This window comes from Drosophila subobscura, chromosome O (assembly GCF_008121235.1).
Source record: "Drosophila subobscura isolate 14011-0131.10 chromosome O, UCBerk_Dsub_1.0, whole genome shotgun sequence".
Classification (NCBI taxonomy): Eukaryota; Metazoa; Arthropoda; class Insecta; order Diptera; family Drosophilidae; genus Drosophila; species Drosophila subobscura.
In genome coordinates this window covers 27,017,822-27,037,891 of record NC_048533.1, presented here as the reverse complement: position 1 = coordinate 27,037,891, position 20,070 = coordinate 27,017,822, and the positions used below count along the sequence as shown (strand labels likewise).

Here is a 20,070-nt window from a genome sequence, read left to right as displayed (position 1 = left end):
CTCTCGCTTGCATGTGCTAACACTGCAGCGACTCTCTTTCGTAAGCTCGGCGTAAAGCTTGCGCTTACGATCCACTTTCGGAGTTCTCTTTCGGAATGCACTTATAAGCGCTACCGAATATGTTTATTATTGATGCTCTATGCTATCTCCCTACTTTCGGCCCCTACACCACAGTTGAAGACGAAAGTGTTCTTACAGTGAGACTTCAACTGAAGAAGGCGATCTCTTAAGATTTAAACTGATTATCGTTTAGGTGGTAGACTACTAGCTTTTCCTATGCTAATTAATTTGTAATACGTGGTCCCAACTCGACGTTTAACCTTGGTTGAGGTAACTACGGGTGCCAGCTTAGCGCTAAACCTTTTTATAGCGTTCCCTTGACAAAAGGTTCGGGCATACACGTCGTCTTCAATGTTGAGTTAACTGACACGGCTTCTTAAACTATTTCTCACTACATTCTATTCGAGAGATTCCGCTAACCTATTAACCTATACTTAATAATACTAACTTATTAAAAGGAATTCGATGTCTTTAGTATGACCGGAAAGGTTTTGTGAATGGTGATTATTACTATGACTTCACAAAATCCATTATTGGCCTTTCGAATATTTCCGAATTTTTTTTCTTTGCCTTGGCGTGAGCTGCAAAAGACTTAGCAGCAGCTTCATTTCCCAATCAACTTATCGCAGCCCTTGAATCTAATAAGGCCATGAATTTTTGTGTACCTATACTTAGTTCTACTTATAACCTGATATCGAAGCTCATAAGAATCGAGGAGACAAGTCTCTTTCGAACCCTTTTTACTGCAGCTCAGAATTGTCTTAATCGAATCGTTGATCGTTTAGGTTGGTACTTAAATTCTAGCTTATCTGAGTGTGTACTGTATATATATATATCTCATCCGTCTGAGTTTCAGCGTCCGTCGCGGACCTCCCAGAAAGAGTTTTTCTGAAATTCGGGTTGGAAGAGTTTTTTTGGAAACCCACTTCTTTTAATCGGTCTTCGTTGTCGGATGCGACAAACTGGTGCTGGTTTGCGCATCCTGTTTGCGGTTTTCCGATGGATTACATTTCTCGCACTTTGGCTTAAAAGTATTTTTCGCCCCGCAACCATAACAGAAGATGAGGCGTTCCGCAACGCAGTCTTTAAACCTATGACCGGTCTTGTCACAATTCCAACAGACAACCCGATTGCGACGTAGCTTGGAGATACTCTCCTCTTCGAATTCTTCGTCCTCACTCTGAATTTCTGATACATTGGGTCTAGTTACTCGACTTCGCGGCAGAAAGTTTCCTGCTTCTCTACAGAAATGTTCATGCTTCTTCACTTCCTCCCTCAACTCACTTCTATTCTGAATTTTTAAATGCAGAAGCTCGTATCGAAGAGCACTTTTGGCATTCCTTTTAAGAATATCGATCATTTTGAGTTCACTTATCCCGTGTGAAAGTCGAGCCACTAACTTTTCAATCGCTGTCTGAAAATCTTCGAAGGGTTCATTTTCCCTCTGCTGTCGTTTTCTGATCATTTCCCATAGGTCAAAATCATCTTTCTGGTCGTCGAATCTTTGTCTGAACGCTGTGCAGAACGATTGCCAGGAGTATTGGTGGTTTCTTCGATGGAAATCCCAAAACCAATCACAGGCTTTTCCCGCGAAAAGCAGATGTAAATTATCGCAAAGTAGTTGGTCATCGTTTCCAAGCGTCTGTGCCGTCAGAGCACGAATGCGATATAGAAATTCTTCTACATGCATTGCCTCCCGAGAACCATCAAATTTAAGACGCCAACTGAGTAGAATACCAGCGGCCTTTGCCGGTGCTACCGTCTCGGTTGTACGATTGCTTCTCGGACTTTCTAATGGAGAATCGCTACTTCTCATATTACTGCCGTTATCTACCTCCTGCCTAACATTACTCCGCGACTCTGATGGACCTCTGTTTACCGTGGCGGTATTCGTGGTTAAATTTAGGTTGGCAAACTGGGTTTGTAAGGTTTGCTCAATCGACGATTTAATGAAAGAACTGAGGTTTTCCATCATAGTTTTCTCCTGACTTTGTATTACCGAATGGATGTAACTGGTAAGATCTTCGGTTGCCGCGTGACCGGGTGACCTATTTCCGTTACTGCTAACAGACTGTCGACTTCCATATAAATTACGATCGAGGCTAGCTTGATACCTTGTTTGCATTCCCCTTTTTGGAATGGCTCCTTTCCCTCGACCTCTACTGTTATATTTCCCTTTCCTATGCGATACCGTTGGATCTGATGGTGCCGTTTCAAAGGGTTCATTAGCCTGAACGTTGGACGGTAGGGACCCTGCACTTATGTTTAATTCCGCTGCTAGAGTGTTATTCTCGTATCGCAGACTATTCGGACCGCATTCCGCCTTGCAGACAGGACAAGATTTTTCACTTTTCAAGTGTTCACATACGCACGTGTTATGGAAGCGATGTTGACAAGGCGTTGTAGCTATTAGCTGATCTTGTCTTAAACTTCCCTGACAAATTATGCAAAATGTTTCTTGGCTACTCAACGCCGAAGCTAAGTTTTCGTTACTACGGTGTACAGCCATGGTAACAACAAAATATTTAAGCAAAACAACAAATAAAAAAAAAATAGAACTAACTAATAAAGAACTTTTCAATTATTTTCAAAAAAACAGATTAACAATATGTTCGTCCTCTCCGAGCAAGATCTGGGTGGTCCACTCTTAAAACTGCCGATTTCGGTTTGAATAATTGAGTAGTTGATTGGTCTATCTGTTTCTATTGTAAGCTTCCGGGAGTGTACGTGTGGATAATGGACAATCTCTACCTATTATAAATAGAACATTGTAATTCCGAAAATCTGAGACGTTTCCCTGCCGAGAACTAGTTTTTGGATACAGGAGTCTCAACAGCCAATATCAAGATAACGCCCAAGAATATAATTGAGTCGGAGTATCCCTCTATAAGAATAACTACCGCAATTCTCTAAATTAACATCTTGAATGATCTCGTTGGTGGAGTCCCGTATCATGAAGTGCTTCTTTGGTTATTATCCATCTACGCTAGTCTACCCTGACTAAGAGACACTAAGTTATACATAGGTCGACCTTTCCAACCTTGGAAATTAAACCGCATAATCCGTATGTAAAGACTGTAGTACTCCCACCTAGAGAGATCTATCTGTTTCGTGAGAAGATAATACTATTGTTTTGGATGGAACTTTAGAGCTATGGTGGAGCCTCGCCCCAGAATGACATGTCTCTGATACCGATGTTATGTACCATTTGAGAAACATACCCTGTCGCGCCCCACGTTGGGCGCCAATTATGTAGCGTGCAGGTGTGGGATAGATGTATTTTTACCCAAACTAGTACCAGGAGATTTCGCGTGCACCTCTAGCTATGCTCTAGCTAAGCTCTCCGGATTGTCGGGGTTCGTTCTACTCTCTCCTATGTTAAGTACTGACACACACTCTGTGAATCCATGACCTCAAAAATACATAGCATACGAGCGAGATTTTTAAAGCATGGAGAGTCAACTTCAAAACACTCAAACTCTTCAATGGTACTCAAATAAGCTACAAACTGTTGAACAATATCTAAATTAACATAAGGATCAACTGGCTCAACAATATTCGCGACCGTTGGAATCTCGAATAGACGCAACACATCAATCAAACACGAAGGAGATGTATCAGAACAGCTTTTAAGCCCTGTCGCCACTTGAGAATCTTGTTGCCAACCTTCAAAAACGTTAGCAATTTTACGGACTTTCATTGCAGTACCCTTCATAAAGAACTTCCTCCAAGAGGTACGGGCTTCAACGTGATTCATCTTTGACCCAGTTGGAGTTGAAGGTAGGACTTCATCTTCGAATAGTTCTTCATCATCAACCAAAGCAACCTTTTCATAATCATTTATTGAAGTTTTGCTATCAAACGAACTCTGATTCAATCTGACACGAAACTGACGCGAATAAATTAAGCTTAAACCAGCTGAAAAATAATATTCACCTTTGAGCATACGATCCTGAGGATTAGCAGTAGTCCGCACCACGGCTGCTGTCAATAACTCTTTTCCACGCAAAGCAGTACCATGTCTTTTCTGATTAAAACAATGAAGCAATACTGATGATAATGTATATGAGCCACTCATAATAATGCTGCCAACTACATCAAAATAAGTCTGCCCACCAATTGCGATATACATTCCTAAAATGTCCTCTAAGTATTTAACATTTGCTCCTGCTGTTAACCGTAACACATTATTCATAGACAAGTTAAAGTCTGGCTTACTTGAGGCGGTGTGCGAAGCCTGAGTAAAGTAATGTGAGAAAAGATTAAGTAAAGTGCCAATATGTTTAATCAGTAAAGCTCTAAACTCCTTCACTTGAGCTGCGTCAAAGGCATAGTGAGGAGTCTCCTGATCATACTGCAATACTTTATTCACCGAAGGAATCCTTGTAATAGATAGTTGACCATTAAATGAGATAACTAAATTGAATGCATCATCCCCAGTCACTAAATGTGGATAAACTAATGTCATTAAAGCGTCATAAACATTCATCACTGGGCGGAAAACCACCTCAACTCTACGACTTTTTCCATCATCACTCTGAAAGGTGGCGATCTCAATGTCTTCCTTAGTCTCCGGGAACTGAATAATGCGACGAGTCACACGAGCAAAATGCAGAAGTACGATTCATTTTAAAACATAAATATTTTTTTCGTACGAAAATTCAAGGGAAAATTAATCGTTTCTGCATTAAAATACCCGTCGCATTATTCAGTTCCCGGAGACTAAGGAAGACATTGAGATCGCCACCTTCAGAGTGATGATGGAAAAGTCGTAGAGTTGAGGTGGTTTTCCGCCCAGTGATGAATGTTTATGACGCTTTAATGACATTAGTTTATCCACATTTAGTGACTGGGGATGATGCATTCAATTTAGTTATCTCATTTAATGGTCAACTATCTATTACAAGGATTCCTTCGGTGAATAAAGTATTGCAGTATGATCAGGAGACTCCTCACTATGCCTTTGACGCAGCTCAAGTGAAGGAGTTTAGAGCTTTACTGATTAAACATATTGGCACTTTTTACTTAATCTTTTCTCACATTACTTTACTCAGGCTTCGCACACCGCCTCAAGTAAGCCAGACTTTAACTTGTCTATGAATAATGTGTTACGGTTAACAGCAGGAGCAAATGTTAAATACTTAGAGGACATTTTAGGAATGTATATCGCAATTGGTGGGCAGACTTATTTTGATGTAGTTGGCAGCATTATTATGAGTGGCTCATATACATTATCATCAGTATTGCTTCATTGTTTTAATCAGAAAAGACATGGTACTGCTTTGCGTGGAAAAGAGTTATTGACAGCAGCCGTGGTGCGGACTACTGCTAATCCTCAGGATCGTATGCTCAAAGGTGAATATTATTTTTCAGCTGGTTTAAGCTTAATTTATTCGCGTCAGTTTCGTGTCAGATTGAATCAGAGTTCGTTTGATAGCAAAACTTCAATAAATGATTATGAAAAGGTTGCTTTGGTTGATGATGAAGAACTATTCGAAGATGAAGTCCTACCTTCAACTCCAACTGGGTCAAAGATGAATCACGTTGAAGCCCGTACCTCTTGGAGGAAGTTCTTTATGAAGGGTACTGCAATGAAAGTCCGTAAAATTGCTAACGTTTTTGAAGGTTGGCAACAAGATTCTCAAGTGGCGACAGGGCTTAAAAGCTGTTCTGATACATCTCCTTCGTGTTTGATTGATGTGTTGCGTCTATTCGAGATTCCAACGGTCGCGAATATTGTTGAGCCAGTTGATCCTTATGTTAATTTAGATATTGTTCAACAGTTTGTAGCTTATTTGAGTACCATTGAAGAGTTTGAGTGTTTTGAAGTTGACTCTCCATGCTTTAAAAATCTCGCTCGTATGCTATGTATTTTTGAGGTCATGGATTCACAGAGTGTGTGTCAGTACTTAACATAGGAGAGAGTAGAACGAACCCCGACAATCCGGAGAGCTTAGCTAGAGCATAGCTAGAGGTGCACGCGAAATCTCCTGGTACTAGTTTGGGTAAAAATACATCTATCCCACACCTGCACGCTACACTTGTTGGGCCACTCGGTTTTTGGTTTAAACTTTTCCGCAGTCTCTAGTGGCGGCTCCGATGGCTGCTCTGTATACTCGATCACTCGCTCCACGCTGGTCATTTGGTTCTCCAACTCGGCTGTCTGTCGCATTCCCCACTGGCACATTCCCGTCATCGTGGTGGAGTGCAATATAGCCAATCCTACATCTCCGCTGTCAAAGTCATTGCGCAGAAGCAGGAAGCTAAAGGTTACAGCGGTCATGTAGGCGATGCACAATAGATCTGACCACAGGGCAAATGCACGTGTGCACGACAGGAAGAGGAACCAGGCCGATGTGTTGGCGTTTTGGTATTCGTGAAACTCCAACTCTAAGGCGCTCTGAGCCTCCAAAGCGCGTATGGTGGTAAGCCCTTGGAAGGTTTGATTGGTCAGCGAAAAGACAGGACTGCGAGCTTTTAGGAAGGACAACAGGATTAATTTCTTAATTATGCTGATTTGTTTTTGACATTCACTTACATATGGACTCCAGACGCTTTACACTGCGACTTGTATTCACATAGAGATAGCGAATACAGCCAAGGATCACAACAAGAAAGAAAGCGGGCACCAGCAGCCAATAGTTGGCAATGGCCACGATGATCAGCACGCCAGAGACATCAATGACGAAAGCCAAGCAATCCAAAAGCGTGTGCGGCAAATCAGTATCCACAGTGCGAATATCCTTGGAAAAGCGATTCAAAATGCGCCCGGAAGAGTTCGTGTTGAAGAAGTACATGGTGGCGCGGGTAATGCCGCGGAACAGACGGTCATGCAGGTGCAGAGAGATGCGCAGGCACATCTTGAAGAACCCGAATGTGCGTATCAAGTAGACAATCATCGTTGCGCCCAGTATGATGGCATAGAAGAGGACAAGCTCTTGGCGAATGCTGGCCTCAATGCTGCCATTAAAAGGAGTTGCCGCCGAGTCGGTGGCATTAAGGGGCAGTGTATCATTTGTAGGCACCGGATCCGTGTCACTTAATAGGGTTGCTTCGGTTGCATTAGCGGCAATTTTCTCTTCCCAAATGACCCTGTGGAATGGTTAAATTCAATTTTAGTTCTGGCTTTCAGATATTGTTAGAAAGACACTTACCATCGCGACAGGAAGTAATCAACACCAGTAAGCATGACTCTGGCGCAGACGAACAGCGTCACAATCAGGCCCAAGAGAAACGTACTCTCCAGTGCCTTCAAGTATGAGGCGTAGACTTGTAGCTTTACGGAACCCACAGACTGCTGTTCCTGGTTTAGCTCCTCTACTTGTTCATCAGGCCGCAGAAGCGGCCGATTGTGCGGGTGGTGTTCCAGACTCTTCTCCGAGTCGCTGCGGGACACATAGCTGCTAACGCTGTGCGTGTCGATGCCGCTCTCATCATGCGTCTGCTCCAGGAACTGGAACTGACGAGAGCGCTGTAGCTCCTGATAGCTGCCCTGTGCCACAATCTTGCCCGATCCCATCAGCAGCAGGTGCTCGACATCGAACAAGTACTGCACTTGGTGTGTCACCAGAATGCGTATCTTGTTGGACAGAAAGTCTCGTATGCAGCGATCGAAGATGTGCTTGCCCACGTGAGTGTCCACGGCGGATAGGGGATCGTCCAGGAGGTAGATATCCGCCTTGCGGTAGACGGCACGAGCAAGACTCACTCTGGCCTTTTGTCCGCCACTGAGACTAACACCTCGCTCGCCGACCACCGTCAGGTCACCCCTCGGAAGTAGCTCCATATCACGCTCCAGGCCACAGGCCTTCACAACCTTCTTGTATCTTCGTTCATTGTAGTCCTCCACGAACACAATGTTATCGCGGATGGTTCCCTCAAAGACCCAGGGTTCCTGGGAGGCGTAAGAGACCTTTCCATGGACCAGAGCTTCGCCCTTGTCGATGCCCACTTCACCTAGGAGCACATTTAGGAAGCTTGATTTGCCGGCGCCCACGGGTCCGACAACTGCAGCAAGAGTTTGATCTTGTATGTCCGTGCTAAAGTTCTCGATGGCGCAGCTGGGATGTCCATCGCTAGTGTCCCACGAGGCTGAAACATTCTTCAGGATCACGCATTTTTTTGAAGCTTCCGGATTGTAATCCCTGAGGCGACTATGCTGCGGTAGACCATTGGACAGAAGCGAGCCGTTCAGCTCCACATTTTGTTGGATGTCCGTCTTGGTGAGCGTTCGCTTGGTCTTTGTCTGTTGCTGATTGGCCTCCAGGTTGATGGGCACCTCGGCTCTATCCCCGTCCAGCAGGAATTCCTTGCAGCGTCGTGCCGAAACCAAGGCTTCGGCAATGAAGGTGATAGACAATGGCCAGAAGTGGACCATCGAGTCATTCAACATGTTGAAGTAGGAGGACACGGTGTAAACCTTTTGAGCAGTCAACGCATCTCCAAAGTAGACATAGGAGCACAGGGCTAGGAACACAGACAGTGGTGATATCATGGAGGTGCATCCAAGCGCCGCATGGATGTAGGCTGTCCCCCGAATGGCTTTCACTTCCTTCAGGCGTACCTCAGCCACCACGCGGGCAAAACTTCTTTCCCAGGCATACATCTTGATCACCTGTATGCCTTGGATGATCTCGTTCATCAGCTTCACGCGCATATCTGTCCTCTCGGCAGTCATCTGTCTGTAATAGGCGGCTTTCTTAGCCGCCCACGCCTGTAGTGGGATAAAGCTGAGCATGAAGGACACGCCTATCACAGCTGACAGACCAATCTCGCGGTACATGAGGTAGCCAATCAGCAGCGATTCCAGTGGCCCCTTCCACGTATCGTGCAGGAAGCACAGAGCCACATCGAAGCGCCCCAAATCATTGGACAGAATGTTGATGGCCCTGGCGCGCAGTCCATCGTTGCTGCTGCTCTTTGATACCTGCAGGCACTTCCGATAGATGAGACCGGAGAGGGCGAGCCGCAGCTTTGTTCCCACTTGGAAGATGTAGAATATGAAGGGATGGAATGTTATCACAGGTACCAGCATGCAAATCACAATTCCCAGCGCGTACATATACGCCGTCTCTTTGCTGACCGTGGTTTGATTCGTGGCAAAGTAGCCCACCAGCCCACCAAGAAACAGGGGCATAAGAGATCTGCAAGAAATGATTGGGAAATTGGAGAATTAGCTAATCCGCTGAAGGGTGATTGCTACCTACTTGCAGCACGACTCAGCGACCGAGAAGGCGAGGCCCAAGGGAATGAAGATCGTTCCATATGCACGCAGTATCATGCGCACCACACTGGGATTGCTACGCTTCTTCTCGTCCTCCCACAACTCGCTGAACTTGTTGGTCACCCTCTCGCTGTCCAGCGTCTTTCTGTGCTGGTACAGTTCCTCGTCCGTGAGTGGACCCTGCAGGCCTCGCTTGAACAGATCCCGCATCCACCTGAAAATGTGCGCAAAGATTACAATTTTATAACACCAACAGTGGCTATCTGGTAATTATTGTATGATGATGCTGTGAGGGAACGCGTTCCTCACAGGCTTTAGAGGGCTAAAGCCTAGGGCTCGGATATCCGAGCACGGCGAATATGGAAGAGGTACTCAGAGAGCGGGGAGCCCAAGATGGCGACACAGAAGAGAGAACAATCTGGAAGAAGCGCTCAGAGAGCGGGGAGCCCAATATGGCGGCTCGAAAGAGAGCGGAAGGATGGGATCGGGCCGGCAGCGGGCCGACGCATGACCAAATATGGCCATGAGATCGAGGTCCCGTTACGAAGAAGGGAGAAAGCATCAGAATCGACGATGGAAAAGTACTGGCAGCGGGCCGACGCATGACCAAATATGGCCATGAGATCGAGGTCCCGTTACGAAGAAGGGAGAAAGCATCAGAATCGACGATGGAAAAGTACTGGCCTCGTGGGAGAACCGTTAGCCGGCGCCTATATAATGAGGGCGGCAGCCAAGGCACGGGATCTTTTCGCGCGCGAGCAGCCCAAGAGCTAAGTCGAGTACAAGTGAATCGAAGTGCAAAATAACGGAAGGTGTACCGGGACCAGCGGCATCGAAGACCCAGAGTGAGTCTTACATAACCAGAGTGTACGGTAGATTTTGGACGAGGTTAGAACGGTGAAAGGCGAACCGTTAGAGTGCGGAATTGGTGTGGCGGAGTAAGATCAATTGCCCCAGTTCAGCAGCATCAGCGTGCAACGCCCGGATCCGACCCGCCAAAGTCGACAGGTAGCACGATAGCGATACTATAACAATAAGCTAGGCTAACAGAGAACCTTAATATATTGAATAAAACTTGAAATATCAGAATTAAACCAATCCTGCGTTATTACTTGGTCGTCGAGGCAACAATACAAATTCGTTGCAACCACCCCATTTCCCGCTGAGCCAGCTCAGCCCAGGTCATACGACCGGAAAAAGGGTTCGTTACAACTGGCGCCCAACGTGGGGCCTCACGACCAAAACAAGTAAAAACGTAAAGAAAGGTGGTCTGATAGATCGAAAAGGGTAAGATGGGAAAAGGACAATGGATCCACCATTTGAAGAAAGAGGAGCTGGTGCAACATGCGCTCAGGCGGTAGGCGTACGATTAGAGGGACGCTGGACGAAATGAGGAAGATGTTCAAAGAGTGGGTCAGAGAACATGGCGGAGAGCCAGAGTATGCGGACCTGCTGGAGGTCTGGGAGTGTCGGGCGAGCAGAACGTCGCCGATGCCGCGGGCTGACGACAAGCCAGCCGCGTATGAGCAACTCGCTCTGCCGCAAGGAAAGGCGGCGGCGGCGCTATGGAAATCGCCGGCTGAGTTTCAGCAGGAGCTCATCGCGAGCCTGGCGGTGCCCGAGCGGTCGGTCACTCCGACACCCAGCCGGCATCGACAGGCAAGCCGAGACAGAAGCCGAGATCCAGAAAGGGGGTTCCATGAGCCACCAGGCCCACGGCCGGCACACCTGGACTACGCAAAGGTGGCCAAACAGGTAAGAGAGTGGTCGTTCCGGTTCGACGGAACGACGAAGCCTCTCGAGTTTTTGGAACAGGTCGAGTGGTCAGCCGAGACGTACGGGCTGGACCCGGACCTGATCCCAAGGGCGATGCCGGAGCTCTTAAAAGGGCGGGCGTTGATGTGGTTTGTGGCCAACAACCGACAATGGAAGACGTGGAAGGACTTCTCCAACAGCTTCCAAGCGTATTTCCTGCCAAGGGGATACTTTGAGAAGCTGCTACAGGAGGTGAGGATGCGGAAGCAGAGGTGGGGTGAGCCATTCAAAGACTACATGGTGGAGATGCAGACTCTCATGCGACCCCTGAAATGCCCACAGGAAGAACAAACGGAACTGATAAGGGAGAATAGCGTGCCAGACCTGAGGGCGTACATGCGCCCGCATAGATGCCGTGACTTAGAGGCAATGATGGCTTTGGCAGACGAGTTTGAGGCCCTAGAAAGAGATCGTGAGGAGTTCCAACGGGAGAATCCGGTCATGAGGGCCCGAGCCGCCAATCCATTTAGCCAGCCGAAGGGAGCAGAGGTGTGCCGTCGGTGCACAGAAGGGCCGGCCACGGCAGAGAAGAGGGACGCGGTCAGCGATATCGGCTCCAACAGCGGCCGTTGTGAACGGGTACGTTCAAAACCCGGGACAGGCGTGCAGAAGGTGTGGGAGCGGAGAGCATTGGTCACGAGAGTGCCAAGCGCGGCCCCTCACGTACTGCTGGATGTGCGGGAAGGTGGGAATTTCGACGCGGGAATGCTGTCGGAAGGCGGGAAACGCCCCGCGACCCCAGCCGAGGAGGGCCGTGCCAGGGTCGCAAGAAACCGCCCCCACAACCTAGTCGGAGGATTGAGGAGCGAGGAGGCCCAGTTGTCAGCCGCCGTGGCCATCGGAGGAACGGGTGGCGGGCAACGCTGGACACGGGGGCCACCAGCAGCTTCATCAGCCAAAAAAAAAAAAAAAAAGTGAAGGGGCGGGGGAAAGAGATTGCGGTGAGGAAGCGAGTGCGGTTGGCAGACGGCCGCAGCCAGGAGGTGAAACGCCAACTCAAAGTGAAGGTGGCGTTTGGGAACCAGGAGATTGAGATGGCGCTGCTGATTTTGCCAGGAATCATAGATGAGTTGGTGTTGGGTTGGGATTTCCTCCGAGCGGTCGGAGCAGAGATGACTTGTGCGGGTCACAGGGTGGTGATTCCTGCCCAAGATCGAGTACAAAAAGGCATGGAAGAAAGGCTGTCGGTAGCCGTAGTGGAACACTCAGGCCCGGAGGAGGAGGAGATCCAAGCTAGAGCCGCGGACTCGATCCCAGCTGAAGCCGAGACGAAAGGGGGCAAGGAGGAGTCAACAGAAGAATTCTTGGCTCGTGAGTTGGAGGGATTTGCTAAATCCAAGGGAGTGTCTAATGTGGCGGTGCATACGATCACCATGAGTGATCCGCAACCGATTAAACAGAGATACTACCCGAAAAACCCCAAGATGCAAGCAGAGATAAATCGGAAAGTGGATGAGCTTTTAGAATTGGGGTGCATCGAGCCCTCCAAGAGCCCGTACAGCTCGCCCATCGTGATGGTGAAAAAGAAGACTGGCCAGTGGAGGCTGTGCGTGGATTTCCGCCAGGTGAATGCCAAATCAGTGAAGGATGCGTATCCCATGCCCAGGATCGATTATATATTGGACCAGCTCAGGGAAGCCCGGTTCATAAGCAGCTTGGACTTAAAAGACGGATATTGGCAGATTCCGCTGGAAGAGCGGAGCCGGCAAGTCACCGCCTTTACGGTGCCAGGCAAGGGGCTGTACCAATGGAAGGTGATGCCGTTTGGGTTGCACTCCGCATCGGCCACCTTCCAGAGGGCCTTGGATCAAGTGATCGGGCCCGAGATGATGCCGCACGCGTTCGCGTACCAAGATGATATTATTGTCATTGGGCGAACAGAGAAGGAGCACAAGGAAAATCTGAAGGAGGTATTCCGAAGGCTACGAGAGGCCAATTTGCGACTGAATGCAGAGAAATGCCAGTTTTCCGAAAGGAACTGCGATATCTGGGCCACAAGGTGACGGCAGATGGAATCTGCACCGACCCTGAGAAGGTGGCGGCAATAGCCGAGCTAAAACCACCAGCAAACGTGAAGGAATTACGCCAGTATCTGGGGGTGGCGTCCTGGTATCGACGCTTCGTGCCGGACTTTGCGACGTTGGTGCAGCCGCTGACCACGTTGCTAAAGAAAAAGAGCAAATGGGAGTGGAGTGAAGAACGGCAGGCGGCGTTCGAAGCGGTCAAAGGGAGGTTGGCGGCCGACCCAGTGTTGGCGTGCCCCGACTTCACGAAAAAGTTCGTGTTGCAAACGGATGCTAGCGATTATGGATTGGGAGCAATCCTGACACAAGAAACGGACAGGGGAGAGCGGGTGATTTCGTACGCCAGTAGATCACTAAATGCGGCAGAGAGGAATTATTCGGCTACCGAAAAGGAATGCCTCGCCATCGTCTGGGCCATTAGGAAGCTCAAGCCATATCTGGAAGGATATCGCTTCAAAGTGATCACGGATCACATGGCGTTGAAGTGGCTGAATAGCATCGAGAGCCCAACGGGAAGAGTCGCGAGATGGGCCCTGGAGCTCCAGCAGTACGACTTTGAGGTGACGTACAGAAAGGGACAGCTAAATGTTGTGGCGGATGCACTGTCTAGGCAGCCCGTGGCCGAGCGATGCCAGCGGATAGAGGATGAAGAAGACAATGAAGGGGATCCGGATATCGGCGAAGGGTGCCGATGGATCCAAAAGGTGAAGGAGAGGATGAAGAAGGAACCGGCAAAATTCCCAGATTATGTGGAGGAGGTGGGTGGAATTTACAGAAACATTCCCCACCGCGCCGGAGACGAGGAGGTGGAGGCGTGGAAGTTGTGTGTCCCCACGAGCCTACGGGAACAGGTTCTAAGGGAGAATCATGACTCCCCAGGGGCTGGGCATGCTGGCGGTCGGAAGACCATGGCACGAATTGCCGCAAGGTATTATTGGCCAGGGATGCACCGGGACGTAAGGGCATACGTGAGGAGGTGCGAAACCTGTCTGCGCTTCAAGCCGAGCCAGATACGGGCAGCTGGGAAAATGTTGACCCAAGTTCCAGAAGAGCCATGGGCAACAGTGTGTGCGGACTTCGTGGGACCTCTGCCGAGATCGAAGCATGGGAACGCAATGCTGTTGGTGCTAGTGGATCGTTTCTCCAAATGGACCGAATTGGTGCCGTTGAGAAAAGCCACTGCGGAGGCCCTGGTAAAGGCAGTCCGCGAAAGAATCCTGGCCCGATTTGGAGTGCCAAAGGTAATGATCACCGATAACGGAGTCCATTTACAAGCCGTGTGTTCAAGAAATTCCTGGAGGAAATGGGGGTCAGACAACAATTCACCGCGCCATACACACCCCAAGAAAACCCTACAGAACGCACCAATCGTACGGTGAAAACGATGATCGCACAGTTCACGGAAGGTGATCAGCGCTGCTGGGATGAGAAATGGCCTGAGTTGATGCTAGCCGTGAATACAGGCGTAGCGGAATCAACAGGGTACTCTCCAGCGTACATAGTGCAAGGAAGAGAACCCCGTTTGCCAAAGGCACTGTACGACGAGGGAGCGCTGGGAACAGGACAAGGGCCGAGAACACCAGAGGAGAATGCATCGAAGTTAAGGGAAATCTTCCAGTTGGTGCGACGCAATCTGGAAAGGGCGGCCCAGGATCAGGCAAGGCACTATAACCTGAGGAGACGCGAGTGGAAACCACAGATAGGAGAGGTCGTGTGGGTACGGCAACACCATCTGTCTAACGCGGTGGAGGGATTCGCGGCCAAATTGGCACCGAGGTATGCCGGGCCGTATCGGGTGGTCGACTTTAAGTCGCCAGTGATCTGCCAGCTGAAGAGAGACAGCGATGGGCATGGCAGGACGGCCCACTTGGCAGACCTGAAACCACAGCCAAAGGAGGGATGAGAGGAAATGCCACCCAAGCCCACGGGAAAGACAGCCAAAAGGCTGGAAAGGTGCAGAAGGGCGTCACGGAGGAGAACACAAGGATGGAAGATGAGACAGACCCCACGAGCAGACAGAACTGCGGTACGAGTGGGTTAAGAAAGTGAAAATCCCGCTACCAAATAGAATGCAAGAAATGTTACAAAAAAAAAAAGGAAGAGGTGTCGCGCAGGACACGGGAAAAGGGGATCATCACGCAGGATGAAGGAGGCGAGACATGAGGTGACTCGCAGGACACCATGGAGGGACAACATCACGCAGGATGAAGCTAACCTTAAAAATACGGGTTAAAATAAAGGAGTGGTGCCACGCAGGACACGCTGGAGGGGCCTCGACACGCAGGACGAGCGAAAGGTGTGGGTGGAAAAATAGGGATAAAAACGGCGCGCCTGGAAGAAAAGCAAGAGTTAGACCAAGTATAAAAGGCGGGTCAAGACACAAATTACCCGCAGTCCACAGAATGGAACGACGCCTCCTCACGCATGGCGCAGGGGCGAAGCCCAGGCATGGTAATGGATGGTGAGGCGGACGCAGGGAAGCCAGGCTCGTGCCTCCGAAGCGGTAGCCGGAGCAGGCCGGAGCACCGGATCCAGGGGAGAGGGAGCCGCCCAAGCGTGGACGACCGGGCGAGGCATCGGACGATCCTCGGGTCCGAGACACTGCGTGGGGGGACTTCCGACCGATCTGGAGCACAGGCGCATCCGGCATGCTCGGGATAGCCAACCGTGAATCCGAACCCGGGTGAACGGACAAGAGGTCGAGGAATCACGGGCGGATTCACGGCCGGCAGACAGCACGGGGGCACAGAAGCGATCTAAAAAAAAAAAAAAAAAAAAAAAAAGGTATTAGGGAGGAGGCGTCAACCGTATCCAAAACTTACCAGACCTGGGTGGAACCGAGCAGCAGCAAGAGGGACGGCGAAACACACTCATCCATCCAAAAGGGAGCGTCGTGCCATAGATCCACTTCCTGTCGCAGGTACACCCAAGGCATCCATTCCACAAGGGTAGTAAAACGTCAAAACAAGCTGGAAGAAGGGAGAGTTAAAACACGCTGGCGCACTACCGAAGGATCCACTCACCAGTATACAAAAGCCAACCGGAGGAGCACCGGGCCACAAATTCACTCCAGTTACAAATTCACTCCATAAACGGCCGAAGAGATTCCATTAACGCACGGTAAAGGGTAATGAATCCATAAATAACATTTCACACCATGAATCACAAATGAAAAATAAGTTTATTATTATTTATTGATTGGTGTAACCGATTTAACACCATAAATGCACAATAAATAAGGGTAAATAATATTTCATGTAACGAGTCACAAATGAAGAAAATTATTTATTTATTCGCATGATGGAAGAGGAAGGATTGGTTCAAACTATTTCACTCCCTAAACGCACAGTAAATGGTAATAAATAATATTTCACACCATGAATCAAAAATGAAAAATCAATTTTTTATTATTTATTGATTGGTGCCACCGATTTAACACCATAAAGACACAATAAATAACGGTAAATAATATTTCACATAATGATTCACAGATAAAGTAATTTATTTTCACTCATTTAAATATAAATCACAGAATTGACGGGTATTTAAACTTGTATCCATTTATGGTGCGTTTAGTTAAGCACCAGGAAAAGCGGGCGGTCGCGAAATAGTTTAAAACAAAGAGAATAGAGGTTAGCGCGGCGAGATCGGATAAGGGCAACAACCGTTAGGAGAGCGTGTACAACGGTGAGAGAGAGTGCAAGGGCCCACGAGGAGATGCACCGTTAGCCGGAACGAGTGGGAGTGCAACGAGGGTATAAGTAGGGGAGGTTAAGGTTTGGACCGGCACTTTGTGAACACACGCGGTAAGCAAAGGGTTGGCCCCAAAAAAAAAAAAAAAAAAAGAAAAAAAAAAATGGAAAATTTGGCACACGTGCACGAGTTCGTGGAGGAGCAGGAGGAACGGCTGAGGTACGGAGACTACGACGTCGACGTGCACCGTCAGCATGAGGCGACCATGCCCATGCGTGGAGACGAGTGCGGTCGGCGGAGTAGCTCTCCCGTGCTACAAGTGATGGCGTCGCCGTACGTGTCGCCGGCGCCGTCGGCATGCTCGTCGACGAGCCCGGTGGTGTCGCCGGTGGAGAGTGAGGACGAAGATGACGTCGTCATTGTGGAGTGGCAGCCAGCACCCAAGCGAGGGGAGCTGAGACGCGAGGCGCGCGCAGCAGAGGAAGGGAGGCGCAAGGAGGCGAGCGGCAGCGAGAGGCCCAGGGAACCAGGCACCGGGAGAGACAGATGGAGCTTTCTCACACCCGAGGAGAGGGCCCGCGTGGTGCAGCTCGGGGAGCGAATAAGGCAGTCAAGGAGGTGGTCGATTGCCAAGGAGATGGAGCTGAGTGAGCGGGAGGCTCGGGTGCGAAGGAGGGAGGAAAAGGTCCGCACCCAGTGCCTCTGGAGGAATCTGGCCATCAAGAAGAGGTGGGTGGAGGCCAGGGAGAAGGCCCTGGTGGAGCGCGAAGCGCAGATCCGGAAGAAGGAGCAGCAGCCCGGCATAATGTCCCCCAAGAGGACAAGGGACCACTCGCCCACGACCACGCCCACGCCCGCGCCCACGACCACGCCCACGCCCACGCACGCCCACACGCCCACGCCCACGACCGCCACAACGCACGCGCACACGCCCGCGACCGAGCCCACGCCCACATCGCAGGCCGAGGTGAGCTGGGAGGAGCGGCTGCGGCAAGCCGAGGAGGAGGAAGAGGCCATGTGGGGGGCAGAGGAGCCCACGGAAGAAGCCAGGGAAGCGGCCCCGGAGACACTGGCAGCATCGGAAGAGCAGCCTCAGCAGCATCAGCAGCAGCAGCATCAGCAGCAGCAGCAGCATCAGCAGCAGCAGCAGCAGCAGCAGCAGCAGCAGCAGCAGCAGCAGCAGCAGCAGCAGCAGCAGCAGCAGCAGCAGCAGCAGCAGCAGCAGCAGCAGCAGCAGCAGCAGCAGCAGCAGCAGCAGCAGCAGCAGCAGCAGCAGCAGCAGCAGCAGCAGCAGCAGCAGCATCAGCAGCAGGAGCAGCAGCAGCACCAACAGCAGCAGCATCCGCAGCCAGGGCCCGGCTGGCAGGGGCCCCAGGGGGCCGTGATCGGCCCGTTCGTATCCCAGGAGGTGCGCACGGCGGTGCGCAATGGGATGGTGTGGCACCATCAGACGTTGCACATCACCTGGGCCTCGGGGCCGGCGCCGGTGGACCCGGATCCAGAGGAGGCGCGGGTGTGGGAGGAGGCGCCATCCCACGGCAGCAGCCGCGACCCAAGGCGGAAACCGGCGGGCCCATCAGCGGACGCGAGCGGGGCGGACGCCAGCGCAGCGGAGGTGCCGAGGAGGGTGGAGCCGGAGGCGGCGGATCCAGCGCAGCCAGCAGAGGAGGAACCGGGGGCAGCGGAGGTGGAGTCGGATGTGCCGGAGGCGCTGAAGGTGCTGAGGGCTGCAGCGACGATCCTGCGAGCGGAGGCCCGGGCACAGGAGGAGAGGGCCGGGCAGGCGGAGCAGCGGCCAGCGGCGGAGCCACAGGCGGAGAGCGCGGCCGAGTCCTCGGAGCCGTGGGAGCGGGGTCCATGGCTGTGGCCAGAGCCGGCACCACCGGCGCCAACGCTCAAGCGGCCGACAGCCGAGACGGCACCACCGGCCCCACCGTTCAGGCGACAAGCGTCGTGCCCTGAACCGCGACGAGGACACCGGCCGACACTGCAGCGACAGGCGTCGGAGCCAACGGGGCGCCGATGGACGCTGCTCGAGCCCGAGGAGTGGCCTGAGGCCGTGGTCCGCGCACAGGCCAGTGCGAGGCTGACGGGACGGCGCACCAACCGGCTGGTGACGGAACGCGGCGTCCGTTACCGGGTCACGATGTCGGCCGCGGGGACTACGGTCTTCCGGGACCTACGGGCGGTGTAGCAGGCGTGGGAGAGGGGCGACGCAGAGAAAAAAGGGTGGATTGAAATGAAATAAAGGCACAAAATTCACAAAAAAAAAAAAAAAAGAGACACAAGAAAAAAAAGGTAAACACAATAATCGGGAACAGAAATGATGAAATAACCTGGAAGAGAAATGGAAATCAATCAATAATGAGTCCAGCGGGGAGCGTGGGGTACTTACATACTCACGGCGACACTGAGGTGAACGACCTCGGGACATCGGGCAGGCAAGACATTCGTTGGCGCCGCTGGGAAGAAAGGGGGGGCCCAGGGTGGTCGGCGGGGCGCGGCGAGGTGGAATAACCTAGGAGAGGGGAGGCGAAGGTGAGTAATGGGAAAATATGTTGTTTATTTAATTACTTACCGGAAACACGAGCCATGCGAGAAAGAAAAAACGAGTTCACTGGGTCTGGCAACCCCGCGCATATCGAGTTCACGAAGATGCAACCCCGCGCATTATCGATCACAACATCGATTCATCCAGATCTGGCAACTCACCACTATCGTTTCCCAACACCGAGTTTCCCCTATCTGGCAACCGGCCACCTATCGATCGCAGTGCAGAGAGCCGGAGATATGGCAGCCCCACCACCTATCGATCGTGAGGGCATGTTGCGTCGGTCTGGCGGCACCGAACCGGTTAACCGGGACCGGTTCAACCGGAGGCTGCGCGCGCGCCAATGCGTAGGCCGTAGGCGCGCGCGTTGATTTAAAAGCGACGCTGGTACGCGGTTGATTCAAAAGCGCGCGCGCTGGTACGCGCGCGTTGATTCAAAAGCGACGCGCTGGTACGGCGGAAAACGGAGGCTTTCCGCTTCCCGAAGAAAGAGGGGAGTGTGAGGGAACGCGTTCCTCACAGGCTTTAGAGGGCTAAAGCCTAGGGCTCGGATATCCGAGCACGGCGAATATGGAAGAGGTACTCAGAGAGCGGGGAGCCCAAGATGGCGACACAGAAGAGAGAACAATCTGGAAGAAGCGCTCAGAGAGCGGGGAGCCCAATATGGCGGCTCGAAAGAGAGCGGAAGGATGGGATCGGGCCGG

The 20,070-nt window shown here is 50.9% G+C and overlaps 1 protein-coding gene across 1 annotated transcript in view; it reads right to left on the bottom strand.

The window, feature by feature from the left end:
- LOC117897786 (multidrug resistance-associated protein 4-like) overlaps positions 1-20,070 on the bottom strand; it is a 36,230-nt gene that overhangs the window by 2,877 nt on the left and 13,283 nt on the right. The window contains exons 2-5 of the mRNA XM_034806835.1: positions 9,267-9,497; positions 7,215-9,203; positions 6,599-7,152; positions 6,102-6,534 (exon numbers count right to left, since the gene is read on the bottom strand). Of these exons, the coding sequence (XP_034662726.1) occupies positions 6,102-6,534; positions 6,599-7,152; positions 7,215-9,203; positions 9,267-9,497 (3,207 nt within the window). The remainder of the gene's footprint in view (positions 1-6,101; positions 6,535-6,598; positions 7,153-7,214; positions 9,204-9,266; positions 9,498-20,070) is intronic.